The 26,897-nt window shown below is 40.3% G+C and overlaps 2 protein-coding genes and 1 long non-coding RNA gene across 4 annotated transcripts in view; 2 read left to right on the forward strand and 1 right to left on the reverse strand.

The window, feature by feature from the left end:
• ANKRD27 (ankyrin repeat domain 27) overlaps positions 1–16,361 on the forward strand; it is a 35,146-nt gene extending 18,785 nt beyond the window's left edge. Inside the window, exons 14-29 of one of the 2 annotated variants that reach the window (XM_026042352.1) lie at positions 435–562; positions 1,057–1,139; positions 1,926–2,041; positions 2,800–2,892; positions 3,143–3,340; positions 3,649–3,708; positions 3,809–3,928; positions 6,210–6,254; positions 8,218–8,340; positions 9,665–9,862; positions 10,648–10,767; positions 11,365–11,526; positions 12,242–12,350; positions 13,208–13,289; positions 13,873–13,945; positions 15,712–16,361. In XM_026042352.1, the coding sequence (XP_025898137.1) occupies positions 435–562; positions 1,057–1,139; positions 1,926–2,041; positions 2,800–2,892; positions 3,143–3,340; positions 3,649–3,708; positions 3,809–3,928; positions 6,210–6,254; positions 8,218–8,340; positions 9,665–9,862; positions 10,648–10,767; positions 11,365–11,526; positions 12,242–12,350; positions 13,208–13,289; positions 13,873–13,945; positions 15,712–15,981 (1,980 nt within the window). In that variant the 3' untranslated portion in view covers positions 15,982–16,361. The remainder of the gene's footprint in view (positions 1–434; positions 563–1,056; positions 1,140–1,925; positions 2,042–2,799; positions 2,893–3,142; positions 3,341–3,648; positions 3,709–3,808; positions 3,929–6,209; positions 6,255–8,217; positions 8,341–9,664; positions 9,863–10,647; positions 10,768–11,364; positions 11,527–12,241; positions 12,351–13,207; positions 13,290–13,872; positions 13,946–15,711) is intronic. The other variant, XM_026042353.1, reaches the window with a different exon arrangement.
• Positions 16,362–18,236: 1,875 nt separating this feature from the next.
• On the reverse strand, positions 18,237–21,591 carry PDCD5 (programmed cell death 5). The gene is made up of 6 exons (XM_026042384.1): positions 21,511–21,591; positions 20,775–20,815; positions 20,352–20,413; positions 19,888–19,979; positions 19,570–19,641; positions 18,237–18,927 (listed from the first exon to the last, which is right to left on the reverse strand). Exons 1-6 carry the CDS (start codon positions 21,574–21,576, stop codon positions 18,880–18,882), a joined length of 381 nt encoding a protein of 126 aa, XP_025898169.1. The 5' UTR covers positions 21,577–21,591; the 3' UTR covers positions 18,237–18,879.
• A 39-nt stretch (positions 21,592–21,630) lies between these two features.
• Positions 21,631–26,180, forward strand: LOC112949928. The gene is made up of 3 exons (XR_003249910.1): positions 21,631–21,670; positions 25,389–25,448; positions 25,984–26,180. It is a non-coding gene; the product is annotated as an uncharacterized LOC112949928 (long non-coding RNA).
• The last annotated feature ends 717 nt before the right edge of the window (positions 26,181–26,897 follow it).

Below are 26,897 nucleotides of genomic sequence, written 5' to 3' on the forward strand. Positions count from 1 at the left end.
ATCAAGTGTAGGCACCTGACGATCCCTTCATGTTATGTATTCATCTCATAATGTTTTTCTAAAATAATTGTGCCTATACAAGGACACAGAGAAGAACTAATTATATGCATTCACAGCTTATGGCGAGAGACTTGGTAATTTTATAGTAATGTGTTTGCACAGAGGAAGCCCAATTCCCTGAGTCTAAAGAGAACAATAGATTTTTTTTTTTTAAATGCGGAAAGTGAGGTAGGCCAAGAACAGAGCCTTTCTAATACTAGGTTCCTGTTAGGGAGTCTGTGCTGTGGCATTGTTCATTTCTCCTTTCTAATGCTTGAGTGTCTTTTTTTATAATCAGTTTCTTTAGTTTTGTGCTTCAGTAAATAACTTTTTCTTCTTTTTCGAGACCTTATATATCAGTTTCTCATTCTTTTTCCTCTCTTGGCTTTTTGTAGCATATTGCTTCAGGTGATGAAGAGGAAGTGGAGCGATTATTAAGTCAAGGTGACAGTGATAAAGACACTGTACAGAAAATGTGTCATCCGCTCTGTTACTGTGACAAATGTGAAAAGCTAGTTTCTGGGTAAGCTCTCTTCATCTCTGGAAACACACAAAAAGCTATATGAAAGCCTTGCTTTAAGATATTCTTTAAAAGTTATACCACTTTGGATTACTGGAGATGTTAGAAGCACTTAAAGATATAATATAGAGTGTATTTTCATACACTTTGGGAAGACAGAAGAAATACTGAGTATTCTGAGAAATACCCAAGAGGATATGAAAAGGAAGCTACTGAACAGTTTGGAACCAGGCACATTTTGTGATGGATGCTGTATGTCCTTCGGTAGACATGGGAGAGATTCTTCTTATCTTGAGACCTGATTTATGTGTCACGCACAAAAACAGATCTTTTAACTTAAAACTCTGTGTAGAATAATTTATTGCTATAAAACAAACTGAAAAAGGAATAAAAGTTTTCAAAGTCATTTCTTGTCAGCTTTGGCAATTTCTCTCTCTCCTTCTCCATATGCCTGCTGCACAGGTAACAGCTTCTTTTAAACCACTGTTATTTTATAGGAAGCTGAATGATCCTTCCATTGTCACCCCATTTTCCCGAGATGACCGAGGATATACACCACTTCATATAGCTGCTATTTGTGGTGAGCCTTGTTTCTCTTTGCTACTGTTTTCTGCTTTTTATGTTCCATAAAAAAGGAGGCACGCTAGCACTTCTTCTACCTTTTACATTATACAATTTTACATTAAATTAATTGTTTACTAGCTATAGGCTGTGGAAACTGATATCTTGGCCCTAACTGAAGTTCTTTTTTTCTTTTAAGATTAGATTATTATGGCTAAGTGTTGTGTGTGTGTTTTGTTTTTTGTTTTTTTTTTTTTCCCTTCCCTGGCTGGTTAGCTTTATCTTTGCCACTACTGGCTGCCTAACTACAGTAGTTATACTTTTTTATGACTAAAAACATAACTGCATTGACAGAAATGAGTCTTGTTTGCAATTAGCTATTCATGGTGAATCCGTAGTACCTCCAGTCTTGTGGTCTTTATTGATTATGACATCAATTTTGCATTTATTAGAATGTATTAATTTACTTGATTTTTTTATTATCTCCCTTTTCAAAAAAAAAAAAAAAAATCCTGACTTCCAAAAGGATAATACTTTTTGTGTCATGACTTTACTTTCTATCCTTTCTTACTCTCAAAACACAAGCAGAGCTTGCTTGTGCCTGGAGATCCTTTTATGGCGCTGTGGCCTTGAGTGATGTGCAGTAGCATGATACCCTTCCCAAAAAGAAAGGCCTTGGGAAGTGCATACACAGTGTGCATAAGTGCAGGCTGTTGTGCTTTATATATCCCATTTAAGTTTGCAAAGCAGCTGTGTTCTTATGCAAAGTTTAATTCTGTCTTTTAATGATGGTGTGTTTTCCAAGGACAAACATCATTAGTGGATGTGCTAGTAGCCAAAGGAGCTGTTGTCAATGCCACAGACTACCATGGTTCAACTCCCCTTCACCTGGCCTGTCAGAAAGGATATCAAAATGTCACGGTGAGCACTGAACGGCTTAATCAGAAGTAAAAACAAATACTTACCTTAAGTTATAAATATATAATCTCATCTAAGCAGTTTTATTGTTTCTGTCATTTAGGTTATCCAGTGCTTTTACCAGAACTGTATGCTGTCAGAGTTAAAGATCTATTAGCAGTTGAATTAGCGTGATTTTTTTCTGCTATTTGTATTAAGCTATAATTGGCAACTATGTATGCCTGATAAATTAATCTGTTTTACTAATGCAAATCTTGAACATATAGTGCAAGTGGAGATCCTAATAGCTTCTCTGCTCTTGATTAAGGCAAAAGAGCCATTGCAGTCATTGAGATAAATTACTTCAAATTGTGTTGAGGATAGGTTAAGTATGTAGTTAGTGTGTTCTTGAATTTTGTGTGATCCTTGAGTTACCCTTGCTGAAATTAACCTGTGTCTTCAATTACATAGATACTTAAAATATAGGGTAAATTTGTATGTAGCATATGTATTGAAGTTTTTGCTGCAGTGGATGATTCAATTTTTCAATGACAACTTTAAATATCTAAGAAGCAGCTTTTATTTGGTTCAGAGGGTAGGGCATAAGCAGTGCTTTAAGGCCAAGAGGGACTGTTACAGCTGCTATTTGAAGCAGAAGAGACATAGCTAGTTTTACTGAAGTGCTTTATCATGCTAGAAACCCAAATCAATTTTGAGAGCAAGAATTGTTTGTCCATTAATTTTTCAGTTGTTTAGATGTCCACTCTTATTTTTCTTTTAAGCTCCTCTTACTGCATTATAAGGCAAGTACTGATGCTCAGGACAATAATGGAAATACTCCACTTCATTTAGCCTGCACTTATGGTCATGAGGATGTAAGTAATTTTTTTTATAACAAACTAAATGCAAATCCTCTTGGGGAATTAAACTGTGATGCTAGTTTGCACTAAACTTGCATAGATTTGAAGAGGAACTATTCTTCACCATAAACTTGGCATTATTCAGTAGTTCATAGTGATTTTATTGTGTATTTATATATACACAATTATTATATATTGTGTATTTATGTGAGACTGAAATGATGGATTATAAGGTATTTATTGATGGCATTCTTTTTCTTTCCAGTGTGTCAAAGCTTTAGTCTACTATGATGTGCATTCCTGTAGATTAGATATTGGTAATGAAAAGGGAGATACTCCTCTCCACATAGCTGCTCGTTGGGGCTATCAGGGGATCATAGAGGTGCTCTTGCAAAATGGGGCCAACCCGGACATTCAGAACCGCATGAAAGAGACTTCCCTACAGTGTGCATTAAATTCCAAGGTATTCCTCTTTATCATCTAGCTTGGATTTTGTTTTGTTTTTCCTAATGCAATTCCACAAAGGTGTATGCTTACTTGTTAACAGCATTTTGTGGTCTTTTACTATTAAAATACATGTGTTTGTTTAAGGAAGAATGACCACGTTTTAAAATGAATAGTATGAATGCAGTCTCTTTGTAGTATAGAACATGAACTTTTAAACAGGTGCTTTGAATCTGGTCAGTTGCTGTTGACTAATTTGTTGTAATCGATGAATTTCTCTTTAAGTGGAGTTATATTGCTTTTCTCTATTAATATTTTTTTCTGCAGATTTTGTCATTGATGGAATTAAACTATCTAAAATTTGAAAGGGGACAAAGTGCTTCTGAGGTAACAACCAGTGCAAACTGCTAATCTTTTTGCATAAGTGTTACCTGCCTAATCTGATGATGCAAGATTTTCTGTCTGTTTGTTTTCTGATTTATTAAAGTCACCGCTTCGGTCTCCTCAGTGCTCAACAGAAACTTTCAGCAGAGGATCATCTGTCTCAAGCTTGTCATCAGTGTCAATTGATATAAGACAAGAAGAAGTAAAGAATACTTATAAAGAGGTAAGACTGTAGGATGTAAGTTTGATAATAAACAAGGAGCTGTGAAGCCTTGCAATGTTGTAAGCTGCTGCTTCACAAATAGCCTGCTCTCTGATTTGGAAAATGATGTGCTGCTGTGCTAATGAGCTTGTGAGATAAGTATCTAAACACTTAATTTTATATGGTATCAACTGTTCTGCTGGATCTTTTTGAGGAAAAACAAAAGCATAATTGGAGTTGCAACTTACTGTAGTTAACTATGTAATTTGAGAATTTGCTAAGTTTTACAAAATTAGAATGGTAGTCAGTGCTTCAAATATCTTGCTATCCAGGAATTAAATACTGCTATTAGCTTATAAAATCTCTCATTAATAATAGAATGATAGCACCATACTGGCAAGCAGGATGATAAACTGGAATGTAAGATCATTTTTCAGAGTAGGCACAGGAAACTTCGTAACATTTGAAGAAATATATACTATATACTGGGAGTCTTGCATATACATTTACTCATTTCCTGTGACCAAACTGGTCAATATGCCTTCCTTGGCATTTTCTTTCTCATCTTTCTCTCACATGGCATCTCAAATTCTGTTGAAAATAATTCACACTTTGTTATCAGTTACTCCGGGAGAGGCTTGATATAGCAGCATCTCCTTGTTTGTACAGGGGCAAGGTCTGTAAATAAGATCTAATGTACATAAAAGTTCACCTAATGGCAGATTGAGGATTTGTTTTTTTCTTAAGGGGACAAATTTATCACACCTGAAGCTGAGACTAGTTCAGGGAAAAAGATTACAGGCAGCTTATATGTTAATGACCTCAGGGTTAATGACCTCTTCTCTAAACCAGCTTTAGCTCATTACTGCTTGCCAAGTTTCACATGGGCTCACCGTTGTTGTTAGTACTAGGAAAGAAGCTGGGGCCTAATCATGGGTTCTCCATGAAGGAATCTACGCTGGGAGAAAACTGACCTTGCCGGCTTCTCAGACTTCAGGATTTAGACCGTGGATTAAGGGGACACAGTGAGATCTTGATTAATCCCCACTGCTTGGTGGATTAAACCCTTTGCTGAAAGAAGTCAGTCGTGGAGTATGTCTTCTGGCTTATTCACAACTTAAAAAAGAGAGAGTGAAGAGCCAGGCAGGTACTCTTTGGTTAGTGCTTTTACTTTAAGCACAATTTCTGTTCAGCAACAAAACCAGAAATCGAGCAGGTGGGTAAGTTGCAGTAGCTTTCATCAAATGGCCTACTTACTAATGTAAGTTGCCGTTAGTAACACAAGTAAGGCCTTGAACTTGGAAGGAGTATCCATTTATTTCCGTTGTGTGGATAATAATGTCTCCTTCAAATAATGCTTTGCTTTTGCTTTATAAAAACTTATCTGTGCTCTCCAGAACTGTGGAAGGTGAAAATACTTTTATCATCATCTTGGTACAGTCCTTCTGCCCAGCACACAGAACATTTGTTATGAATGTGGTGTTTCACAGTAATATTGAACAAAATGATCATTTCTGGATATGAATTGAAGTGCTGTTCTGTAATATCTTCAACTTACATTGTCTGTCTTAATATTGAAGCAACTTTGCTTAGGCAGCAGCATCTTTAGTAATAGAGCAGTGGTCCTGGAAGTCTTTCACAGCTTTATTTTACTGCAGGGGCCAGACATGTTGCTTCTTGATGGTCCTAATGGATCAATAAAACAAATTATATAACTGTAAGTTAAATTTCTAGGTGCTTGTTTTTAATTCAACAATACACCAATGATCTGGAGATGTGCATTTGAACAACCGGAAAGCATTTTCTTGGTTTTAAATTGTTGTTTATCAACTAATAAAATAAAACAACTTCTCATTCAATGTGCTTCTGGTGGCATAGCACAGCAAGGGTCCAAACAGTTTTAGTACTCATCAGGGTGGCAGTTTCTGTGAGTCTTTTTGCTTTGTTTTTCAGTGCTAGGTTCACAACAAAAGTATGTGCTTAGCTGCTGCACAGTAATGTAGGGTATCGGCTTACATGGGTTTGCTTCTGTGTGGACTTTGTGTCCTGTTGTTAGGTGAGTACTGCTTACCTTCAGCCAAGCAAGTCAGAGACCATCAAATGGTCATGGCTTTACACAACTTTTTCATTTTATAAATATTTTTTCCCCTTTCCTTTAAACCTTTATTGATAAACGTGAGCTGGGCCAGCAGTAATCCTGTCGCTCAAGCTTAGGAGGTTAGTGAAGGACACTGGCTTCTCAGAGTTCAGCTTAATACCAATAATACCTAAGCAAATACAATTTTGTTTTCTTCATGAATAGGTGGAAAAACTCCTAAGAGCAGCTGCTGATGGAGATCTGGAAATGGTAAGTCTTAGAATGTTTTCTGAATATTATTGAAATCCAGTTCACCTAATTCAAAATGGGAAAGCTGTTGCTTAATAATACGAAATGAAGATTGTATCATCAGCTTAGTTAAGCAACAGTTAATTAAGTTTACCTCACTTTTTTATGAAAAACTTTCATTATTTCATTATGAAAATAATTGTCCAATTGGCTGACAAAGGTTACAGCTTGTCTATCTACTTAAAAATAAAAAGATTATTTTAAAAAAAAATCTTACCTTGTTCTGACAGTCTGGAATCTGTTTCCATAGGAACAGAAGCAGCAGTAGGGACATTAGCACCATTACAGGTTTCTGCTTTGAGAGCTAGCTGAGCTTTGGAACAGGAGGAATTAAAGAAAATCTGAGAAAATTTAAAATATTTTGCTGTGATTATTCAGGAAGAAATAGAAATTCTTCATCATAACACCTGTAAATTTCAAAAGCAAATATTTTTTAGATTGGAGTTAATGATGTTAATCAAAGACAGTTATTGCTCTATAGTTATAGTTATTGCTCTATAGGGGAAAAAAGAATATTTGAAGACAGTGTGGAGGAAGAACCCATATAGACTGGACTAAACTTAATTCCCAAAATATGTTTCAGAGTTATGCAGCAACTTTTTTTGCGAGGGCATAGGGAGGGCATCAGCAGGAAACAATACTTTTTTCCCAATTTTTCCTGAGCAGCATCTGGAAAGCTCTTGTATCAGCGTGTACCATCAAACTCAAGCTGTGAATCCAGTGGAGATGCCTTTATCTCCGTTCCTGCAGAAAGCAGTTCCTCGACTTGGCTTCATGCCACTGTTCAGTGCAGGCAAAGCGATGGTGACAAGAGGAGTGATAAACGTTTTGTCGTGCACCGGCAAAGGGGTTGGTACTGAAACAGTGCGGAGTTACTGGCACTCATAAAAGCTGCTGAACAATTAAATAAAACACAATGAGGTGATGCGTTACAGCCTCATACCTGCCAGGTCATCCTGTGACTGTGTCTGGGAAGTCCCAGAAGATGAGGAGGATTCTGAGTGCCACCCTCTACACACGAGTAAGCGAGGACAAGTGCCCTGAAATGCCTTCTGGCCTCTTTTTAGAGTGTTGCTTGATGTTTGGCCCGTGTTTACCTTTTCTGTGCACCTGGAAAAGGTGCTTGTTAAACTTGTGATGTGAATTTTTTAAAGCCTTGACTTTCTAAGCATAATATAAACTCACGGTGCTACAGTGTGACACTGCCGGGTGTGTGAAAAGGGAGACTTGGGACAGTTGCTCTAGTTCTAAGATTTCTTTGGTTCAGAGTGGATTATGAACCTCAGTGTTAAAGTGCATTTCTTAAATAGTTATTTTTGTTGAATTGATCTTAATACTGAATTAGTGCACCCTAAGAGTCACCACCTGGAGACTGCACAGGATGCCCTGAGTTCTGAGCCTAATGACACTAAAGGGGCTGACAGCTCTCCAAAATGAGGCCTTATGCGTAGAGACGAGATAAAACTGCCAAGCTTGGGAAATTACAGGTCTAAGACAAGTCAGTGTCTCTGCACAGTTTTTGATGGTGGTAAAACGTCATCATCTCTTTCACTTCTTATATTTGTTAAAGTGAGGAAAGAAACAAAATTGACATTGACATGAGCTGGCACAAATCTTTGTCTAATCTTCTTCATCAGAGCTAAAAGGATTTGGACGGTTAGAGCAGAGTTGAACACTGAAGTCTTGATTAGGCAGCAGGAAGTCATTTATAATTTACTGCTATACTTAGTGAACTGTCTAGTTGCTTTGTCAACAATAACTTTCTTTTTAATTTAGCCTGCAGGGTGCTGGTACTGGGAGGTGATTCTGTGTGTCTGAGTTATTCACAAAAATGTGTGTGTAAAATTTTGTGTGAGACGTATGCAGATTTCTTAGGACGCGAATCCTTTGGGTCTTATGAAAAAGGACTTGCTTTTTATGCCAGGTACGATATCTCTTGGAATGGATGGAAGATGATGTAGAAGATGAGGATGACACAGTCAGTACAGCAAAACCAGAATTCTGCCATCCGTTATGTCAATGCTCAAAATGTGGGCCAGCACAAAAGGTTGGAATATTCTTTAAATGGTATAATTTGTATTTTTGGAATTTAACTTTTCACTCTAGGGAAGTAGCCCTTATTGCTTCACACTTTACATCTCCGTCTACAAAGCAACTGAATATATACCAAGCATAACAGTTGATGTCATGATACAAAATGTGTTCTTTTTTAATTAGACCTTGGTAAGGTTTGTTTATAGGAGCGCTGTTCAGAAACTTGTTTCAACACCTAAATGGAGTGCACAACTTTTGCAGTTTCCTTCTATGAGTTCTAGACTGCTTCCTTTAAGGTTTAAGTCAGTGGGGTCGGTTGCTGTTGTTTGTTTTAAGTCTCAGTCTTTTGGACCTCTTACGACTTTAATTTTTATCTGTCACAGAGTATCCACTTAATTGTTTAATAATCAGATTATCTAGGCATACCTGCTATTTCTATAATTAACAAAAATCTGATGCATGTTTTCTCTTTTTTTCAAAAAGGCTTTAGCATCTTTCATACACACTGTATCTAACTGCTCTTCAGGGCTAAAATATAATTGCATTTTTTAATAGAATTCCTTTTCTGTTATTTATCACAGAGAGTAGAGAAAAATCAGATTTTACATATATCCATGTATATTAGTAGGAAATGATTATAGCTTCTTGGAGACAGAAAAACAATTACTTGCACTTCAGAAAGAGTATTTGTTAGGTCTGTCTGAAGATTTGCGTAACTAGGTAAGTCATTGCAAAATAGAATTAAGTATGTGCTATCAAAGAGTGTAAGCTGTTGTGGGACAGGGATCTTCCTTATCTTGATTCCCTGTAGGAGCCTGTGCCCTGGGCCAATGTTCTATATGAACAAAGTTGATTTTAGTTGTGCTTTATCCTTTGTATCTCATCAGTAAAATATATGCTTAATGTCTGTCTCCAAGAACATAAAGTTACATGCAAATAATAGGTAATTTGTAATATTAACATCCATTCTCTATAGGGAGGACCTATTCTCTATAGGTCTATCTATAAGGACATCCTAACAGCTATATGAAAACTGATTTTTAGTTCCATCTCAAACTGTGCAGCTTTAAACTTTCCTAATAAGATGAATACTTTGCCTGGAATCTCTCTATAGGAAGCTATTGTGTTGGAAAGGAGAAAAAAAAACAAAACCACAAATGGTTTTTTGCAAAATATAACTAAGTTGCCATGATTTGCGAACCATCTTCCTGAAGGTCTCAATTTTGACTCCATGGCAATAGTTCCTGCAGTGTCATTCTGTATGTTTTGCATATTTGATTGCTTTTTCATCAATAGAAAGTAGAATAATTATTAGCTTTGTATTTTTTCCTCAACAGAGACTTTCAAGGATACCTGCTAATGGGCTTGGAGTAAATGTTTCAAATCAGGATGGTTTTACACCTCTGCATATGGCTGCACTGCATGGACACTCTGAACTTGTCTCTCTCTTGTTGAAAAATGGAGCAAATATCAGTGCCAAGAATGCAAAACGTGCAGTTCCTCTTCATCTTGCCTGCCAGAAGGGTCACTTCCAGGTAATGATCCTTTTCATAATTTGCAAACCATTTAACAGTTAACCACTGACAAAAAACTGTTTTGTGGAATTAATAAACATAGCTAGATCAACAGTAGTGCAGTCTGGAGAATCTGTGTTTTTATTTAACTTTTTATCTCCCCAGAGAGAGCATTTTTCTACAGAAGTAGTTTATTTAAGCTCCTTGTCTGTCTTAATGTCTTAAAGTTGTGGTTTAAGGAGAGTGCCACACCTCATGCAGCTGAATAGTGCTGTGTAATTTTTTTTGATAGCACAAGTTTGTATTTGAAAGTCTGCTCATGCTTCAAGTTTTGTAAAGAAATAAGCCTGTGATAGCTAGCTTCTGTTAGCAGAATTCCTGCTAACAGACTTGATGAAAACAGCCCTGTTGAGTGTAAAATTGGAATACTTTAATTGAATTTTCCTAGATGTTTTGCTTTCAGTGCCATGTGTGAGGTCATCCCTTGGAAGGATGGGTTACATGTTCAGGCACTTTGAATCACTGCAACATATTTTCATTTTTGGCTGCCTTTTTCCCCAAATTTTTAGAGGTTTTTTTAGAAGTTTGAGATAAAATACGGAAACCAGTATGGTAGGAATAGATGTTTGCGGTTATCTGCTTGGGCAAGGTGAGACTTACTTTCTCCATCCTTTTTTTTTTTTAATTCTATCTATTTCTCGTTTTCCACTACCTAAATTTTCTAAAACATGTTTGAAAAGCAGGACTTTCAGTGCATATTTGTGCTTAGGTAGTGTCTTAAAAGATACTATTATTTCCTCCTATAGGTTGTCAAGTGTCTGATGGATTACAATGCTAAACAAAATAAAAAGGATATATATGGAAATACGCCATTAATTTATGCATGTTCAAATGGTCAGTATGAGACTACTGCCTTGTTATTACAGGTAAGATCACTGAAAACAGACTATTCAGAATAGTATTTTTCATACAATATTTGTGCTTAGCCACTGCTCAGGATTAGTATTTTTAGTTGCACATTTCTCCCTTAAAACTTATCTGGAAAAAAAATGAGAGTATTTTTTCCTCTCTCTATCCTTTGAACACCTTTCCCTCATGTTTTTTGTTAGATATTTTATTAGATAAATGCTACCTTACTCTTCTACAGTTAATTCTTTTTGCAGAACTCTCCTGTGGCAGGTTTTGTTGCTTATGGTTGTGAAATGCAGGCTGTTTGTGTAAGTCTTTCTTTTTGGAGGGGGCCAAATCTCTCTTAAAATTGGAGTATGTAGGACATGCATGAAGAAATGAATTGAACTGATCAATGAAACTGTGTATGAGAGAGAGGAGGAAATAATATGGTTGTTCAACGGATGATTGCTGCTAGCATGTTTTCTGCTTTTTGTATATAGCTGCAAGGATTCAGTTGCATTGTTCTCATTCATGCATTGAAAATAAAAGGAGAGAGAGAAAAATAAGCTAACGCGCTATCTCCATTTCATTGCACTCCTTATTTATAACATCGATGTGATTTTGCTGTCCAGCTTGGAGCCTCTGTGAACCTCTCTAATGCCAAAGGGAACACGGCGCTGCACGAGGCTGTGCTGGGGAAGAACGAGGCGCTGGTGGAGCTGCTGCTGCGGCACGGGGCGCTGCCGCACGCGCGCAACGAGAGGCGCCGCACGCCGGCCGACTGCGCCGAGCCGGTGAGCGCGCGCACGCGGGTCCGTGTGTGTGTGAGAGCGGGGAAACAACCCCAACCTGGTCATCACAACAACCACCTTCTCAACCTGTCAGCAGCCACGACGTTTGTATCCATCAGTGGAGCGTGATACAAAGACAAAATACTCCTCTTCAGTATGTTACACAATAAAAATAAGCAATCCATTTATAAGAAAGCTAAAAACTATACACCAGTAAAATGTTTTTGATGCTATATATGGTACACCTAAATTTATGAAGTTGTTTTCGCACTCACATTAAATTTTACCTTTTTCCCAAACTCTTTGCTTTTTAAAAATGGCAGGTGAGAGCGTCATTTTAGCTTTGTGTACAGTAATAGTCTCTGAAATGTAGCATTTTGGCCCTAAAATGCTCTACTGCCGTAATTTCTCTAGGTGTACTCATAAATTAGATCAACTAAACCACAACCACTTACTCATAAATTAGATCAACTAAAAATAACACGGTTAAAATTACAGCTCAGTTGTCACTCCAGTGCAGTGTAACTTGTGGAACGCTGTTTCTGCGCCTTCTCAAACTCCTTAAAATTTGCATTTAGAAAGGTTTTTTTTGTGTGTGTGTGTGTTATGTTCATTTTGGCAGCAGCTAGCACGCTGCATAGAGTAGAACCCTAAATTGTGCTGACTTTTTTCTTTTTTTTTTTTAATAACAATGAAAATGGAAACTTTTGAATTTAAGAATTCAAATATCAGTAAGTTGCTGGAAATGGCACCGAGCTACGTACCTACATCAGAAGCGAGAGAAAAGGATTGTGAGCAGCATGCTACTATCAAGATAAGAAAAAAAGGTGTGTGTTGTATTTTCACTGGTATAAATAAAAAGAGATTTGGGAATTAATGTGTGACTGTATCAAATATTTGATATCCTTAATCAAAGGGATGGTGCTACCCCTGATCTGCCCTCACCTCTTCCCTCCCTCCTTCAGCTTCTGGTCTTATCCACTCTTCCTTTTATGCTGTCTCGGAAGCTGGTCGAGGTTTCCAAGCTGCTGCAGTTCCCTAAGCTGGGACAGCAGCACCAGAAGGAAGGAGGTTTGTGGGGAGCTGCAGAGCTCGGCATCGCAGAGCGTCTGCGGCCACCAGCGCTGTGCGAGGAACGGGGGCTCCACGAGCAGGACGGGAGAAGGAGGAGCCGGGAGGCCTGTTCCAGCATCAGGGTTTTTCTGTTAGATTTTCAACTAACACTTGCCTGCCTCTGTGAAAAGATTAATTTGTGGATTAATACCAAAGGCAATGTATCACACTATGAGTGATACAATAGACCTTTCAGCTATTATGGAAGTAGTTTTAAAAGAATCGTAGGCAACCAGAGTAATATAACTCGGTGGTGGAATAGCATGTGTGTCCTGATTCAGGTTTGTAATAATGTGAATTTAGAGCTTCAAAGTCCAGAATTGCATCGTTTCTTCAGAAGTTAGGCAAATCGTGTTGATTTGATCAAGAATGCTTATTCCTGCAATGTAAAATGCTGCAAAGTTTCCAAAGAGAAATTGTGACTGTGATTCAGATGATTGCTGTTATAATTTTATTGTAGAATTTTAAGTTATATGCGAGTAGGGACTGCTTTTCACTCAGAACAGTGTTAATTTCATTCTTAAGCGTGACTCGGTTGTAATTTTAGCTGCCTGTTCTTTTAAACCCCTAGTGAATTCTAAGCCATGTGAGAAAACCGATGATCCCATAAGCAGACAACTGCAACTGGTCCAATCAATTAACAGATTTAACAAGTAAGCATAGAAGCTTCCATGGAAGCACGTTTATTGTTTCCCATACCTCCAAAAGAAATGTAACACGGAATAAAGGCCAAAAGTGGGTCAGGCATCGTTACACAGCAGATATGATGAATTTGAGCAAGAGAATACTCTGAGGCTTATGCGTTAGTAAGAGCAGATGGAGGTTGTGAGTATGAGATGTGGCTGGTGAAGAGCAGGGGGACACTGTGCAGCAGGAGCTCATGGCTGGGGAGGATGTGTGAACTTAACTGTTGCTCTTAAACTACTAATACCTGCTGTGCCATAAGGTAGGAGCACTCATGCCAGAGCACTTTAAACTGTTGTGTTAGTGCTTCACTCAGTGTTTGGCCTCTGAGCTCTTCAAGCTTCAGCCTATATTCTGTGCTAATATAGCGGAAATACTAGCAGGGCATCGTTCTCGGGGAGGGGGGATGAATGTGACATCAAGTAATATAGTCTTTCTGTGTTGAGAAACTACCATCTTGTGGACTTGCAATGAAAGAAGTTTTGATGGGAAGATTTGCTGAAATATGTTGCTTTTTGTAGTTAAATCTAATTCTCTTACAATGTATTTTAGAGCAAAACATTTACGGAGAACAATAACAAGAGATAAAAGTGTCCCTAATTTTGATTATCAGTTATTGCATCAGGTAAGAGGAAATACTTGTTTGAATTATTTGTATAATACAGTAATTATTTGTATCGTGTGCTATAAATATAATATGTTAGTAAAGAAAATATTCTTTACTAATGGTGGTCAGTGAGTCCGAAAGGTCTGACCTGTGCTTCCTAAACTGTGTTTCTTCATTGTCCGAATTTCAATGGTGCTTCTCTATCACCTCTTAAACCTCTTATTCTTTGTCACTTATTGCAGGCTTCATCTCTTTGTTGTCTGTCTTGTCCAGCAAAATCTGGGATATACCAAGGCACGAAAAGTCTACAGCATGTAAGAAAAGCTGTAGTCAAGCAGAGATGCTTCTGACGAGAGAAATTTTGCTGTAGGTTGAAACAGAAGGTTGGAAGAGAAAGGAACAGCTAGACACTGAAATAGCAGATGCAAATTGGGGTTTGCATGCGAGGAAGGGATTGCTTGCAAGGGAGAAAGCAAATTGCATGTTGCCTGCTCAGCTGCACCACTGATGTGTAGTGTGGTCTTAGATGAGCCACTTGATGTGCAGCTGGGGGTACCGAGGCACCCTGGCTGCAAAATTCCCCAGACCATGTGCTGCCCACTCCTTTCTCTGCACTGGCTGTAGCTCCCCTGGGACCTTCTGCAGAGCCGTTTCATGCTAAGCAGGAACGGCCCTACTCACGTGAAAATTAACATTTTTTTTCTTTTGCCAGATTAGCCTGGTTAAAATGGAATTGCAGTCTCTTTGCTTTCCTTATTCATCTCTAAAACAGAATGCTGTCCTATTTCAGACATCCCTTAGGAGATATAACATTGGCAAAGAAACTTGAAAATGCCATATAAAATGCCATCCATCTGCATTATTTTTTGCTAGTATTAACGATAGTGCCGCCCTTTAATTGTGGTATATATTAGTGGATGACGAGGCAGTAAGTCGTGAAGCATGGGGGACGTTCAGCAGCTACTCCACACCACTAGTGCGTAGCACTCGCTGCTGGCACCGTCATGGCTCAGAATTTACTGATCATGCAGCTCTGAATTGTTAGCGGGCTTAATGATCTTCTCCTGAAGCTTTTTCAGTATTGTTACCATTATTTCAGTAGTGGGATATCATGATTAATTCGTGTCTTTAATTCCTCTTATATTATAAAATCTGTTATTAGTCTGAACCAGTAACAGGGGAATTGTGCAGGGGAAGAATCAGGAGCAGATGTGGAAATGGGAGACAAAAAGATGCGGAAATGGGAGACAAAAACAGCTGAAATGCAAAAGAGAACCTCAAAGAACAGGGACTACAGGCACCTCTTCCCTGAGAGAAGGAGTTTTGGAAGCAGTTTTCCACTGTTGAGCAGTGCCTGGTTCAATCTGGCTGCATTAGTGCTAAAATACTTAGTGGTAAAAGAAATGGCTGTAAAATTCAAACATCCTGAGACTTAAATTAGAAAGGTGTTTGGAAGACCTAGGATGATACTAGGATAGTGTGCGGGGGGGAAAAAAGGTTTTTGAATGCCTTGATTATCTTTTCAATTCTGATGCTGGTTTATGTGTAGCCTGGGGCACGTTGGACTCCTTTCTCCTTGTTTCTCTCTATGTATAGTCAGGATAATTACTAGCATACAAAGCAAGCTATTTTTAATCATTGGCTGTGTTCTCATTATCTCAAGAATTTCATGAAATTAATGTGATAATTGTATTGAAAAACACTAATTCATTTTACTTTTTGGAATGAAGAAAAATGAAGAAAATAGAAAATGCTTAAACATGTCCTATTTTTCACCCTCACAGTTAGCTATTAAAAGCTTTGATAAAACCAAGTTAAAAGCCGTTGAAACGCTGGACCAGAGCAAAGCTAAGATTATTGACACAGGCTGCAGTGGTGAATTTGCGAAACATGATGATGTGAGAGAACCTCCTGGTAGGAGCAAACTCATGCACCGAAGACACACTGTTGATGTGCCGCTTTCAACAGAGGAGGTCAGCGATGAAAGCAGTTTAGCCAGTCCTAGAAACCCCAGCGTTTTACAGCCAAAAGAGTGCAGTGATGACTTGTTTTAAAAGCACAGACGGGGAGGTGTGAATTTGATGTCAAGAGCTGAAGAACTAGGTGGTGTTCGTTTCAATATCCCTGTCAATATCAAGGAGTTCAGCAGCGCTTGCGAGCTATGCACTCCGAACGGGACGCCAGGGTGATGCTGCGGCAGAAGCACCGTGTTCCTTGTGCTTTTGAAGACTGACTCCTCTGGTGATTGTGGAGCTAACCACTTAGCCAGTTTGTTCCTGATCTCAACAAACAGGCATGTTGAGATGCCGACAGCTGAACTGCTTTCCTACTCGGCACTTACTAAAAAGTTTTATGTTATGGTAAACCAGCCCAAGTCCTATATTGTACTTTTCAGCCACTCACTTTGTTTTTAAAAGTCTGAATAATTTTTGCATTTTCAGTTTTTATCACTACATTGAATAAATATATATATTTATTTATATACATAGGTATATTGGATAAATACTATTTATTGCCAGAAGTAATTCAAATGTCTCTATTTTTATTTTAATGTTGCAAGCCATTATAATATATATTTCTGTGTATTGAGCAGCTGGGAAAACAAAAGTTGATGAAATCTGTGACACCATGTTAGAAACGTATATATTCTATAAACATGATGAGAAGTAATCTAGTGATTTTTTTTTTTTTTTTTTTTTTGCTATGCACCCCTGTATTGATTCTGCAGGAGCCAAGATGCTGAGAAAAGGTAGTGTGTGCAGCAAGTATGTATAAAGATATGTAAAATCGCTTTTTTTTTTCTAATGCGAATCATGCCAAAACACACATAATTCTGTACATGGCTAAAACTAGCAAGGCAAAACTGCTGCTTTAAGGGCCTGGTCCTATCTGAGTGCTATTTAAATGGCTCACCTTCTTGATTATGAAAGCTCCTCCCAATATCATTTTTTGGAATAGAACCAATTCTAGAGATGATCAGTGTGGGAGAATTGAAAGCTCACGAATACCTATGAGATAGCAGCTTAATTTTGGACTTTATTTTCTACTATTTCAGTTAAAAACTTTTAAAAGTGGTTAAGGTAGGAGAAATGTGTAAATAGTGTTTCTAAACACAGTATTTTTTATTTCTGGCTTACCATGTCCAGCTTGCAGTTTATTTTGTAAGATATTTTTATGAATAATTCTGCTGCTTTTAACTGTGGGATAGGTAAACTGCCTGGGAAAGTACAAAGCTGGAGGACATACTAGTGATTCTTATAAAGTAAGTTTTAAATCTAAGGGGTCAATGTGCAAAAAGTACACACATGAACACTGGGAGATGAGGATAATGCATTTATTTTTCTAATAATTTATGAGTTAATCTTTTTTTTTTCTAATGTGCCTTGGGATTTGTGCCAAATGATGGAAAAGAGGGGGAAAAAAGCAGTAAAATAATTCTTGAAAAAGCTGTTTGAGTGCTTATTTTAAAAATTTTATCTTGTGTCCAGTTTTCCTTATTTCTGTGTTATATGCATATGAAAATTTCACCTGGTGCCTATATGTAAATTGAGGAAACATATTGGAATTTAAACTTCTGCAGGACTCTCTTCTCTCCCCTTCTGTCCTATGTTTGTGGTTTTTCGTATGTGTGTGAGGGTGGGTGATAGCTTACTGCAGAGTAGAAGCACAGATTATGCTGCTGTAGTTCTGCAGAACATGAGCCAATGCCACTAGGATGATGAAACAGTGTCAGGCCAGTTTTATAAGTCCTTAATAATAAGCCCAGAATGGTCAATTAGCTAAGTCATCTCCAGGAAACTTATGATCCGGCTGCAAAATATGTTCCTGTACAAGCCAATTTGTCTCCCAAAGGTAAGAAAATCAGAAGCATTTTTTCTTGTCTTTAAAAATGACATTTTGGATCAGTGTCCTAAAAAGGCTATAAAGCTTATGTTGTTGATAGCAGAACACATCTTTTAAAAAAGTCACATTTACAAATGGTGGAAAAAAAAAGCACCAACTCGTGCTCACTTTAAGCAATTTTATTCTGTCTGGAAAGCATTGCCCTGGGACCCATGCACGCTTTGCAAGTGATGTCAGAAGAGGGTGCTCTGGTGATAGAATGTTGATCCACACAGTGATACAGTATTTATCCTACCTATTTCCATAAACATTTTGAACTAAGGTATAGTGTGAGTTCAGTTTTAGGCATGCAGGAGATGCAGTGTTTAGGAAAACTGGGTTTTTTTTTGTTTTTAACCCTCAAAATAAGAAACTCTCCAGCCATTTGATAAAAATGGAGGTAGTTTAAAGAACCTATGATACCAAGTGTCTGAACAGTGCTGTACTACACACTAAACTTAACTTGCTGTGTGTGAACTTCATTATTTAATGGGGGAACAGTTCAGGTAGATGCCGGCTGCAATTTCTGTACACAGTCTTCTTGATAAGAAATCCTCAAATTCTAAACTCCAATCATCAGTACTTTGATACCAAAACACTTTATTTTCTCAGTTTCCAGTACAGACTCAAGAGGCAGTGAGCTGCCGGCTAGGAACTCCTTCAGGGACTCGGGAAATCTTGTTTTTAAATGAGCTTCTGTAATTTAGACTTTAAACTTTTAGCTATTCCCACTGTTGTAGGTGGAGTACTTAGGTTACCGTGTCTCTAAGAGCAGCAAGTTAAGGGTGTGCACAAGTTGATAACATAACCTGCACCCTGAGCAAGGGGAAACAAAACGTTCATGCTAAGGAAGCAGCAGGGAACCCCACACTGCTCAGGGCTCTTACACTACAAAAGTTTAAGTTATCAAGTCCCCTTCTCAGATTTATTTGACAAGTTCACTTGTTGGCCTTTATAATAATAAAAAAAAAAAAAGAAACGTAAACATTTTCAGATCTTTCCAACTGCCTGATACAGTATATTGCCTTTTTTTCCAGGCAGGTTGTTTGGCAGACAGTCTTACAGTGTATTTAATAATCATCTTCTTCATCCGAATCCAATACTTTTCTTCTGTTGAACTAAAAAAAAAATATTTGAAATTAAAACAGAAGGGTCACAGCAAAACCAACATAGAGCAATCCTGTAAAATTCCCCATATTTGACAGTAAGTACAAAATTCTCAGTCCCTTTTCAAAGCAAAAATTACTGCAGCTCACACAGGAACAGGTTTCCTCCTATTGCAATACCCCCACTCCCCAGTAAATTGCTACAGTGCATTTCTAGGGAACAATACCTTCACCACTGGGCAGGTATTTACCCAAAGAAAGATTTCAGGCATTTCTTAACATAATTTTGAAATTCACAGGAGGCTAGCTGAACTGGGACAGAAAAGCACTTAACAGCGCTATCTACAGCACTAGCTATTTTCTCCTTAACAAACCTAAAAGTGCTTCTCTAGTGACCTGTGCACTACTTTGATCATTTGCTGTTTACATGGTTCTCCCTGGCAACAGAACCCTGGTATCCCAGTGCTAGTATCTACAAATTATCTGGTGATTTTGGGCAGCTATGACTAAATTACTGTAATTACCAGTATGGGAAAGAGGGTGGTAAACAGAAAAGGGAAATGGTGCAAATCGTGCACCATTCTACTCCTTTGTTTTCATAGTGGATTATATTTCAGATTTTTGAACAAAAAAAACAGCATTTATGAAGCTTACCTTTACCGTTGTTTTCTTTTCTGTTTGCTGACTCACTTTTTCCAGTATTTCTATCAAACCCTGTTCTGATATCTATGAAAGCAGAACCAAAAGCCAGATAAACGCATTCTGACAGATGCTTAATATCAAAGAACAGAGCTACACTTCCCCTTAAAAGGTGCTTGGCTGATAAAATTGTGCAGGATGTAATATTTAGAAACTTTCAACTATCTCTTCCAGTTAGGTAATTTGCAGATAGTGGAAAACATAAAATACCCTTTTTGAGGACTTAAGGTTTGAAAATGAAAATATATGAGAGAAGTAGGAAATATAACTCACTTTTCCAGGTAGCTGTCCAAATCTTGCCATCTGTATAAGATAATTCTCCACTGCTTTTGCTTTATCTGGTTTGACAAGGGCCAGATTGCTTACTGCAAAAAAAACAGGCTCTGCTTATTTTATTTTAAAATGAGCATCTTCACCAGTACTAAAAACGTGACAAAGGCCACTACAGAACTATCTTGCTCCCTGTCACTTTCATTATAAATGTGTTTCCAATTAGTTTTTTTCACTGTGATGATCATTAATTGAAGAATGAAATTTAATTTTAAACATTCAGATATCAACTCCATCCTCACCATTGATATTATCATTTGAAAGGCTGTAACACTTTTATCTTTCCATCATTTACAGTATTTTTCCAGTCTGCTCTCTAATACAACCACTTAAGTGTCCAATTTAAGCAACACAGGGAAGCACTAGTATAAAATAACTTTTAATTAGAAAATGACTTCAATACTTACATCTTGCACGAGCTGCTTGATCTAGAACTTGAGCTAAAATAGTATTTCTTATCTCTGCTTCCCTGTAAAGAAAAAAGTTACGTATTAAAAGAAATGTCAAGTGCCTAAAATAATATGCCCAAAAAGCAAAGATTGCAGATTTTTTTCTATTCCCATAAGTGACTTTTTGAGATCCCTTCTAACCCTACATTCACAATTTCAATTTCTTTCATAGCTTTTTCTATCATGGGTAGCTCTATGTATTTTGAGGATGGGATTAAGTAACTGACATACTGTCCCCCGCTCCAAAACATACTGTCCCCCGCCTCCAAAACAAAACAGAACAGAAAACAACAGCATTTCAAAAAAACAAACCAGTGAAAAGAGTTACTATATTGCTCAAAGCTAACAGATTTGGACAAAATTAACAGCTCCCATTTGTACCTCTGTTTTGCTTCCTGTTGTGATGGATCACCAGAAGGATCCTAAAGGGCAGGAACAGGATAAATTGTTATCATTGTCTAGAAACAGGGCTGTAGGTTTAATTATCCCGGCGGAGATTAACATAAACCTGCCTGACCACGGACCATTTATGGTTATGACTGTTTTGAAAAATAAAAGCTGTCCGCCATGGCAAGTGAAGGCGTGATCCTCTGGACACAAGGTGAGGCTGGGCAATGCCCAAGGCTGCTGCCCTGCTCATCCGGGCCGCTCCAGGTCTGGACATGTGAGGTCATCCCCTTAAACCTCCCGGAATAGGGCCAGGGACACTAAGGCCGGGTGGCAACACATGCAATTCAACACAGCACTTCCTCTTTATTGATATACAAGAAAACACGACGCTAACAACAGATGAAGGGATTAAAACGGGCGTCAGTAACAAAGAGCGAGGTGAACATCACACTGCATCCACAGTGTGGGGAGAAACGGGCACGGAGAGGGCAGGGGCGGGGCGGACACGGCCCCAGCAACAAGGGCGGGAGGCGGCGGCCGCGGCGGCCGGGCCGGGCCCGAACCCCGGCGCGACGAGAGCGTCTGGAACGCGCTGCGCCGCGGCAACCGCTGTGACGAGGCGGGCCCGGAGAGGATAAAAGCCCGGCCGCTCCGCGCGGTGCGGCAGAGCGACGGCGACCTCCCCGCGGCGCGGCGCGGAGCGGCGGCTCCCCAGGACGGGCCTTACCCCGTGCTTGGCCTGCAGCTCGGCCAGCCGCTGCTGCCGCAGCGCCTCCAGCTCCTCGTCCGCCATGGCGACGGGCGGCGCCCCACGCGCCTGCGCGGCAACCGCCCACAGGCGGCACTAATCGAGCGCCGAGGAGCGAGCGCGCATGGAGCCACAGGGCGTGAGTAGGGGAGGGGCCGAGCTGCGCCCCGCCCCCGCGGAGCGTCACCGAGCGCGGCGGCGCCCCCTGCCGGGGAGCTCGGGTCGCCGCGCGGCGCTGAGGCTGCGTGCGCGTCACCGCGCGTCACCGCGTGTGACCACGTGTCACCCAGCCTTGTGTCACCACGTGTCACCTAGCCTCGTGTTGCCACTTGCCACCCAGCAACCCCTGCGTCATCCTGCGTTGCCACATGTCACCCAGCCTCCCCTCCCGTCATCACGCGTCGCCACATGTCCGCCAGCCTTGTGTCGCCCCGTGTCTCCCAGCCTCCCCCTGCGTCACCCAGCCTCAGGGTCCCTCCCCTCGCGTTGCCACAAGCCACCACGCACCACACGCATCCCTTAACCTCCCCTTGCATTGCTATTCACGTCACCCAGCCTCCCCTCACATCGCCTCACGTCACCACGTGTCACCTAGCCTCACGCCGCCACTTGTCACCCAGCCTTCCCGTGTCACCCAGCCTCGAGTCACCACGTGTCACCCAGCCTCCCCTCATGTTGCCACGCAACACCATGCATCACCCTGCATCACCTGGCCTCCCCTTACCTCGCTATTGGTCAGCACGCGTCCTCCCCTGGTGTCACCATGTGTTACCACGCGTCACCCAGCCTCCCCTGGCGTCACCACACTTTGCAACATTTCATCCAGCCTCCCCTTGTGTTGCTGTTAATCACCACATGCCACCCAGGGTCCCTTCATGTCACCATGTGTTGCCGCGTGTCACCCAGCCTCCCCTTGTGTTGCCACGCATCACCCAGCCTCCCCTCACGTCAGCACACATCGCCATACGTCACCCTTCCTTCCCTCGCATCACCATGTGTCGCCTAGCGTCACCTAGCATCCCCTCGCATTACTAGGTGTTGCCACATGCCACCCAGCCTCCCCTTGCATCACTACATGTCGCCACATGTCACCCAGCCTCCCCTTGCATCACCATGAACAACCATGTGTCACCACGCATCACTTGGTCACGCTTTGACTTGCCATGCCTCACATCTCGCCACGAGTCACTAAGCCTCACCTTGATATGCATCACCTCACCGTTCCACACCTTGCCTCACCATGCCTTGCCAAACCTCACCATGCCACACATCAGTCCTTCACCACACCTCACATTGGCACACCCTTTCATTGCCACGCCTCGCCATACTGCACCAGGCCTCACCACGCCTAGCCTCTCCAAACCTCACCATGCCTCACCACAGCACTCCTCACCGACTCTTATCATGCCTCACCTCGCCAAGCCCTGCCATTACTCACCACACCACGCCAAGCCTCACCATGCCTCGCCACACCTCACGAAACACCACACCTCACAACACCTCACCACACCACTTCTCGCCATGCCTCCACTCACCTCGCCAAGCCCTTACCACATCTTTCCTCCAAACCACTTGCCACACCTCACGAAGCCTTGACCCGTCAAGCCTCGTGTCACCACTCCTCACCTCGCCATGCCTCACACCACGCCTCACCACACCTCGCCAATCCACACAACGTGGTGGCGTGCAACACCCCTCAGCGCCTCACCTTGCCACGCCTCACACCACACCTCACCACACCTCACCAATCCACACAACGTGGCAGCGTGCAACACCCCTCAGCGCCTCACCTTGCCATGCCTCACACCACGCCTCACCAATCCACACAACGTGGCGGCGTGCAACACCCCTCAACGCCTCACCTCGCCGCGCCTCACACCACGCCTCACCACACCTCACCAATCCACACAACGCGGCGGCGTGCAACACCCCTCAACGCCTCACCTCGCCGCGCCTCACACCACGCCTCACCACACCTCACCAATCCACACAACGTGGCGGTGTGCAACACCCCTCAAAGCCTCACCTCGCCGCGCCGCACCTTGCCTCGCCACACCACCTCGCCAAGCCTCATGATGGGCTCACTCGCTGCACCTTGCCCGGCTTCACAGCGCCTCGCCAGTCCTCATCCCACCTTGCTGAACTCTGCATCACTAAACCTAATGCTCTCTAAACCCTAACCTCCTTAAAATCAGACTCAAAAATACTGATTTAAAGGAGGCTTCTTTCTACTTTAATGTTAGCAGCAGAGGGAGCCCTAGTTCTACAAAAGAGTATTTGTATGTTATAAAGCAGAAATCACAGTAATTGTTGTTCTTTGCTGTGCAGTATGTTCTCACAGATGAAGCTTTAATCTATATCGTACATCTCTGTTGCTGCAAATTCATGCTCCATTATACCACCATATGATTTGATTCAGAGAAAGCTGCAGTAATCCTAATACTTCCTCTAGCTTCATAGATGTGTTGCATGTTTGATTGTGTATTGTTTTCACACACACTTAAAGGTTATGTCTTAATACGTTGTTTTTAAATGAGTTAATTAGCATTGAGCTAGCAGTTGATGAGTATGTGTATTCTGAGAAGGTATTGTAGTTAATAACCATATGAGTTTCAAGAGACAGCATGAATTTAGTCCATTAATAAAACTGGAGGCATGAATAGCAATGTTTAAGGTTTTATCTTGCTGTCTAGCCTGTTGCCTATTTAATTTCTTGCCTGCATACAGGCATGTATCAATACCATCAATACAAAATGGACAAATCTAAAAGCATGAAAGTATAGGATTTTCAGAACTCGAGTGGTTCTGTAGGATCCCATTACTTCCTCTAGACCTTCATGATTACAGAATCAAAACTATGTATGTAGCAAGTACACAGTGAAAAAAATGTGTATTTTGTATTGATGCTGATGGCATGTATTTCCCATTCTTTGCAAAGCCTTATTGTAACTTATCTATAAAGAAAACAGTGATCTATATGCAGTACATGCACAAAATTGTCAAAAAATGAAATGCAGTAATACTTATTATATCACCAAAATATCAATCTTTAAGAAATATTCTTTAAATGTGCTTATGTGTGACATTTGAAAGTTCAACTTCTCAAATCTAGAAAATCTCCAGAGTATTTAGGTCAGCTCATCCGTGGCTTTCAAAGCCAGACTTGGCAGCAGTTGTGGGCTCCCTGGTTTTGGAACAGTTTGCTGCACCAGACCCCTTTGCCTTAGCATCTATCCCAAGCCATGGATCCCAAGCAAAATTGAATAAATTGCCTTGTCTTTGCCAAATCTGGCAGTTCGGCTGACATGGAAAGACTTGTGATTCAGAAACAGAAATGTGGAGGAACAGAAACAAGAATGAACTAATTCTTTTTGTCCTTTTACTGCATCTATATGAATAATTGGAAAAGACTGAATAAATTGTAGCAAGATTTAACGTGATATTGTATGTATGCATTGTGTTTTATGTATTAAGTGTAGAAACAACAGTCTGATTTTTGCATAACTTGTCTTACGTCAAAATAGGGAGGAATAGAAAAAATAATCATATGAACATTTTCTAATAAAAGCTTTAAAGTTTTTCAAGCTTTTTTTACTGTGACTTTCTAATAATGCAATTAATTCAGTAATAATGCACCAACCAGGCAAAACAGAATATAACATTAGGCTATTATTCAGTGAGAATTTACTGTTACTATATTGTCTGATTTCAACATACATGATTCATGTTTAATGTTTGTTATGCCTGTATAACTATAGTTAAGAATTATGTAGAATATGTTCCTAGCACAGACCGCATAAGAAGTATTATTGTTTGCATAGGTTATTGTGCTTAAATTTTTTTTCTGTCCTTTTTAGGCTTGCACACAAATACACCATGTTTAGCAGCAGAAAGGGTCTTACCTCTTGAATAAATGGGTAGGTAGTTATTATACTGAGAAATACTAAAAATGTCATCAGTTTTTCAGTTTTAGAGGAAGGATTCTACTCTTAGTGTGACAGAAGGTGTTTCTTGCACTCATTAGATTGCTAGATTCTGAGAAAAAAATGTGAAGTCTGGTGAGAAAGTATAAAGAGAGAGCAAGGATTAGACAACAGCAGCTGTACTTCTGAATAATTTAAGTTAGTTTGCAAAATTACACAGGAAAAGATTATCACATACTTGCATTTGAGCAAATGGAGGAACAAATGTTGTTATAAAAAGTGACAATGTACAAAATATCTGAAATAGCACAGGGACTGACTTGTCACTTGGGGCTAGATCCTGTGCCAACACACTTGTAAAGTCAGGAGAGGTAAAGTATATCGTGTAGAAGGAACTTTGTCTAGATGTGCAGCTGGGCAGAATCCTTCCTCAAAGTTTATATAAAAAAAAAAGTGTTTGAGGGAAATGTGTGACAGATGTGTGACATATACTAGAGCTCGGACCCTTTTTTCCCCTGTAATTTCAAAGAACAGAGCACTGGGAACTGATGGCAGGAGACCTCCATATGGCCCTGTGAAGAGATCTGAGACATGGCCTTCGGGATGAGATAAATCACCGTTACCGGTGTTGGGATGTGCAAGTGTCCCAATTGGATGTACTCTTTTGGATGGTCTGAGATTTTTCATGACTAAGAAGGAAAAGAAACGGTGATAAGCATCCCTATGCACTATTTACCATTCTCCATGCAAATAAAACTTCTTTATCACTTAGTGTCTGTCTTTTTGCAGTTTTCAGTAACAGCTTGATTTATAGCCCCATTTGTTTACCCCTAAAGTGAATTTAACATGCATTTCTGAAGTGAAAGAAACTAAAGTCAAATGTATATGAGTGGAATAGCACTTTATGTACTGCTTAGCCACAAGCACAATATTCATTTGTTTGTTATGCCTGTATTCATTGTGCTTGTGGCTTGAATATTCAAGTTACATATTTGCCTATCTGTTCCTGAGTCACCCTCCGTGCTGTTCACCTCTTAGTACAGGGCTGAGAATGTGACAAATACAGCATACTTTTTTATATTCTGTCATATATTCTGTTTTGAGAAAGAACTAATTGGCATCTTTTAATGCAATGTATTCGATTTGGGAGGCCAGATATTTGTTAACTTTAATGGTGACATTTAGTTTTATTGTTTTTTTGGGGAAGTTTACTCCCTCCCACGCCAAAGAGGCAACACGAGTTGCAGTCAGTCTCTTCTTGTCCACTAGCTAAACTGACCTCCACGTCCTGGGAAGCTCCGTCGAGCAGCAGCCCCGCAGCCGCGGCGCTTCCCCGGGGAGCACTCCGGGCTGCGCGGCCGCGGCGGGGCGCGGCGGGGTGCGGATCTCCCGCGCCCATTGGCCGGCGCGGCGGCGGGCGGGCGCGGGGATTGGCCGGCAGAG

Source organism: Nothoprocta perdicaria, unplaced genomic scaffold, assembly GCF_003342845.1.
Source record: "Nothoprocta perdicaria isolate Ctin4 unplaced genomic scaffold, notPer1 scaffold_30, whole genome shotgun sequence".
Lineage (NCBI taxonomy): Eukaryota > Metazoa > Chordata > Aves > Tinamiformes > Tinamidae > Nothoprocta > Nothoprocta perdicaria.

What these genes read in the sequence shown, in the direction of transcription:
- PDCD5 (XM_026042384.1), bottom strand. Translation starts at nt 21,576, where the DNA reads ATGGCGGACGAGGAGCTGGAGGCGCTGCGGCAGCAGCGGCTGGCCGAG. An exon ending in AGCTGCAGGCCAAGCACGGG is followed by an intron (nt 20,816 to 21,510) that starts GTAAGGCCCGTC and finishes CCTGCCCTTTAG; the next exon opens with GATCCTTCTGGTGATCCATC. An exon ending in CAACAGGAAGCAAAACAGAG is followed by an intron (nt 20,414 to 20,774) that starts GTACAAATGGGA and finishes TTTTCTTTACAG; the next exon opens with GGAAGCAGAGATAAGAAATA.